General features: G+C 37.2%; 1 protein-coding gene across 1 annotated transcript; it reads right to left on the bottom strand.

Annotated features, from left to right (window-relative positions):
• Window positions 1–827: 827 nt before the first annotated feature.
• On the bottom strand, window positions 828–4,204 carry LOC120120058. Its single transcript, XM_039139808.1, has 4 exons — window positions 3,433–4,204; window positions 2,715–3,274; window positions 1,221–2,349; window positions 828–1,114 (listed from the first exon to the last, which is right to left on the bottom strand). The coding sequence occupies exons 1-4, from the start codon at window positions 4,202–4,204 to the stop codon at window positions 828–830; spliced, it is 2,748 nt and encodes a 915-aa protein (XP_038995739.1).
• Window positions 4,205–5,170: the final 966 nt, after the last annotated feature.

Genomic DNA, 5,170 nt, shown 5'->3' with positions numbered 1-5,170 from the left:
GATAAAGGTGAACGTATTTGGTATTGGAACTTTCTAAGTGGTATAAACTAAGAAAGTTTGATGAACATAAAATTTATCATGAACCATTTAGCACTCCCTTCTCATTTACTTTTGAAAAAGAAAACGGTTCTATTCTATTTTTTATTTGAAACAATTAATCTATTTCTTCTCATTTTTATAACATTTTCTTCTATATTCGCCAAAGCCTTAACTAGATTTATTAACTGTAAGTGAAACACAAAGCACTCATATTTGTTTGAAAACAAACATCCATTTCTTGTTATGTTATAGCTTCTGTCTAGAGCAATAGAACATTACCACACATGCAATAAATGTTAGGGACAGACTCTGCCCTAAATTCTCATGCCCCCTTATTCATTGTTAATTGTGGAAGTTACTTTAAAGTTTTTTTGTCAGTTACTTATATTTATGATATTTTCCTATGTATTTATTTAAATTCCCCTTTGTGATTTTCTCTATGATGATTAATGAACCCAACTTGTATGATTTGTTGTTTTTTGTACATTTATCCACTTAGGTTCCTCCTGTTGTGCAAGGAGCCATTATTTTTTTGATAAAAATGCCTCATTAAAAACCCCCTTCATACCCTACATGTTATAATAAACATAACATGAAGGGCATAGGAAGAAGGAAAAGAGTGCCTCTAACTTTTATTAATGAGAACCATAATACATCTCCACACCTACATGACTAACTACTAACAACATAACCTTTAAGCCACAACTGTGGATACATAACACACCCTAATAACTCCCTTAAAAAACAATCAAGATATAACACCTCTAACCACAATAGAAACCTAAAAATCAACCTAAACCATCTTTTGCTAATTCATCCGCTTCCCAATTTGCAGCTCTCGGAATATGCCTTGTAATAATACCCTTCATTTCCACATGAGTAGCTATATCCGTCACCAAGGATTTAAATAAAGGAGTACTAAGGTCCGGATTTTTAATCCACTTTAGAGCATTAGTCGAATCTGATTCCAAAATAATCCTCTGGCTTGGACTGTAACCAACTTCCTCAGTAAGAATCAACCCTCTTTTGATCACCAAAAGCTCTGCAAGTAAAGGAGGACCTCCCCCTACCTTCTCTGAAAACGACCCAAGCACCGAACCACTCCCATCCCTAATCAATCCACCAATTCCCCCTTATCCCAACCTTTGACCATTGCACCATCAACATTTACTTTTAAAAACCTTCCGGAGGAGGACTCCAACTAGAAGGAGGAGGAGCCCTCTTATTCAAATTACCATTACAGTATACTAATTTTAAGTCCTCAATCAAGGAATCGAAAGGAATATGGATATCCTTAAATGAAGTTCTAAACCACGAAATAATTCTGAACCTTGTAATGAAGAACAACAACGCAAAATCAACCTTCCCTTGCTGGAAAATCACCTCATTCCTACATTTCCAAACCGACCACAACACAGCCCTAGGGATAAACTTCCATATGAAAGATCTTGGAACTAACTCATCCCACGCAATTAAGAATTCCATCAACTTAGTCGGAATCACAAAGAAAACATTCCAAAACTTTAAGAATTTAACCCAAAGGTCCCACACCACATCACAGTGCAGAAACAAATGTGAGACCGACTCATTACACTTCCTGCACAAAGAACACACAGTGTCTTCCACCCCAGTAACTCCTCTCTTTAGCAGTTCCTCCTTCACCGCTACTCTGTGATGAGTAAGTTGCCAAACAAAGGTTTCCACTCGTGGTGGAGCTACCCCCTTCCAAGCATATCTTTCCCACTTACCTTCTACTTCATCATTACCCTCTCTATCAAAATACAATTGCATGGATGATTTTGCCGTAAAACAGCCTTCACCAGTTCCCAACCAAACCCAACAATCATCCTCAACTAATGATAATGAGTAACTGTTCAAGGGAGAGATAAGCTGCAGCCACTGTTCAACCTCCCAATCCACCAGATTCCTTCTTGTCTGAATATCCCAGACCCCATCCGAGTCATTATACAGCCTGAACTCTGCAACCTTCCCTCCTTTGTTGTTCGACAGAGCAAATAACCTTGGAAACCTATCATTCAGAGGAACCGTACCCAACCATACATCATACCAAAACTGCACTGATTCTCCATTCCCAGCTCTAACACACAAATTTTTCCTAAAAAAATCCCCAAATGCATCACTTGAAAAGAAGTTCTTAACAACTCCTCTCCAAATCCAAGAAGTACGTGATGTCCAAGTATTCCGGATCATCATTGAATTTGGATCCATATTGTTTACACAACAGACCACTGTTTTCCACCAAGAGGATTTTCTACAGCAAATTTCCACACCCACTTCCCCATAAGAGCCCTGTTTAAAAGCAACAGATTTGGAATTCCAAAACCCCCTAACTTCTTTGGCTTACACACCAATTCCCATTTGACCCAATGGATGTTCTTTTTTTCTGTCGATCCCCCCCAAAGAAAAGACGCCATGATAGAATTTAATTTGTTGAGAACACTAATAGGGATCCTAAAAATAGAAAGGTAATAAATTGGAAGAGAGCACAACACTGATTTAACCAAAACTGCCCGTCCAGCCAAAGATAAAGACTTTGCCTTCCACCCAGCCAAACTATTATAAAATTTTTGTACCACCGATTCCTACAAAGAAAAGGAATTCCTCTTAGCCCCTAACGGTAGACCTAAATACTCTAATGGAAAATCTCCTCTTACACAACCTATTTCCTTGGCCCAAGAAGCTAACTCCTCCTCCCCCACATTGATTCCAAAAATTCTGCTCTTATTCAAATTCAACTTCAGCCCCACCAACAATTCATAAATTAAAAGCACCCTTCTAATATTCACCAAATCATGAGTAGATGCCTTGCTAAAAATTATTAAGTCATCCGCAAATTGCAAATGTGATAACATGAAAGAACGACCCATCGAGCCTAATTCAAAACCCGCAAACAACCTTTTGTTCACTGCTTTCACCAACATTAGATGTAACAGTTCGCCTCCCAAATTGAACAACATAGGAGATAATGAACAACCCTGTCTTAATCCTCTAGTAGTGTATATTCTCTCTGTAGGTGTGCCATTTACCAAAACCGAAATGGAAGCTGTTGAGATACACTTGTACATCCAAGAACTCCATCTATCACCAAACCCCATTTTGCTCATTATTTTCACCAATATCCTCCAATCAACCGAATCATAGGCTCTCTTGAAATCAACCTTAAAAACAACTCCCTTCAATCCTTTTTTCCTCCAACACTCAATGCCCTCATTTGCTATAAACGAACAATCCAAAATATGTCTCCCCGGTATAAATGCAAATTGAGATGGACTAATAACTTCACTAATACACAAGCTTAACCTTCTCGCTAGAAATTTTGAAAGAATTTTATAGAAACCCCCAACTAGGCTAATTGGCCTAAAATCTTCTAACCCCTCCGGATTGGCCTTCTTAGGAATAAGAGAAAGGAAAGAGTGATTGGTGTCATTATCCCAATCTTTTCCCTCATAAAATTCCTTAAAAACAGCAACAGAACTTCCTTCAAACTTGACCAGAACTTCTTGAAAAAATCTAAATTCAATCCATCCGGGCCAGGTGATTTGTTACTATCCGAGTTAGCAATTACACCCCAAATTTCCTCTTCAAAAAAAGGCTTCTCAAGGGCCAATCTCTGATGTTCCGAGAGTTGTAAAAAATCCAGGTCCAGTTCCTCCACTTCCAATGTATTTTCCTGATTAAACAACCCCTTGAAGAAATGCACCACTGAAGATTTAATTAATTCTGGATCTGAAATGTCTTCATTGTCTACTTTGATGGATTTGATACCATTTCTCCTTCCTCTACCTCTTGCACATTGGTTGAAAAATCTAGTGTTCTTATCCCCTTCCAAACTCCACTTCAATCTTGACTTTTGTAGCCAAATTGATTCCTCTTTTTTATACAAGTCCCACAGCTCTTTCTTTGCTTCCACTAAATTCTTCATAGACACCAAGGGGAGACCTTGTTGCAATTGAAGTTCCTTCTCATGAATTCCTTTCTCCAACCTATTTATTCTCCCGGGGAACTCTAAATACCCCTTCCTAGACCATTTCTTCACTGCTTCTTGCACCCCTTTAAATATAGTAGAAATCAGTTGTCTATTCTCCACTCTACATAGCTTGTGCAGCTCTCCCTCCATCATTCTACAAAAACCCTCCTCTTCCATGACATAGTTAAATAATTTAAACGGTTTCGGTCCCCAATTCCATCCCCTATTTTCCAGTAAGATGCTGTTATGATCTGAAACAGGCCTTTCTAAGAGTTTTTGTGTTATCATGGGGAACACTGATAAAAAACTTTGATCCACTAAGAACCGGTCTTGTAACACCCCCAACCCGTACCCGACCTGGATACGAGTCCGAGGTGTCACATTGACTTTTCAAACTTTGACTCTTGACAAAATTCAAAGAAAATTTAAAACTTTCATTAAAGTAAAAGCAGTTTAGTTACATAATTTGACCACAATAACCAAAATCAATCAGAGCATATTTAACTCAATCAATTAGTACATGCCAACTATATTCAAAATAACAAAAATCATTTAACTCGTCTATTTTCTGATCTGAAATCTTGTAAGGGAGATGCTGACCTGTATTGCTCCTCACAACTTCTATATTCACTTTCTGTAACCTGCGTGTGAAACACTCACACGCTAAGTCGATGACTTAGTGAGGCATAAAGAAAACACATTTAATGGAATTCATACCCACTAATGATGCATGATTGTTTTATGCTATCAAATTATACAACTCATTTACATATACATCAACATATATTCATGTATATTATGTAACAGATACCATAACCCCTATCACACATATATCATATCATTCAATTCATATCACACATCATATACATATATCACATACATTGTTCTCATAGCACCAACCTGTTTATCCTAACTAATTCCCTTGTCATTACTTCAATTCCGTCATATGAGCATATAATGAATATAAACATATTATATATATTTTAATATGCCACAATACATTACTAATTTCTATAATCATATAATACATAAACGCATAGCATCTCATATCACCATGACATATATGCACTTCTACCATGTCACGAGAAATACACATATCATTATATCAAATTATGTTCTCTTTTCAAAGCCCATGTACACATG

The sequence above is a fragment of the Hibiscus syriacus genome, unplaced genomic scaffold (assembly GCF_006381635.1).
Source record: "Hibiscus syriacus cultivar Baekdansim isolate YM2019G1 unplaced genomic scaffold, ASM638163v2 tig00110332_pilon, whole genome shotgun sequence".
NCBI lineage: Eukaryota > Viridiplantae > Streptophyta > Magnoliopsida > Malvales > Malvaceae > Hibiscus > Hibiscus syriacus.
This window is presented reverse-complemented; position numbering and strand designations above follow the sequence as displayed.

Excerpts from the sequence above, each read along its gene's own strand:
- LOC120120058 (XM_039139808.1), bottom strand. The coding sequence starts at position 4,204 with ATGGAAGAGGAGGGTTTTTGTAGAATGATGGAGGGAGAGCTGCACAAG. Across the intron at positions 3,275-3,432 it reads AAGAAGGCCAATCCGGAGGG|CAAATGAGGGCATTGAGTGT; the intron begins GTTAGAAGATTT and ends GTTCGTTTATAG. Across the intron at positions 2,350-2,714 it reads GGGCCAAGGAAATAGGTTGT|GGCTCTTATGGGGAAGTGGG; the intron begins GTAAGAGGAGAT and ends GCTTTTAAACAG.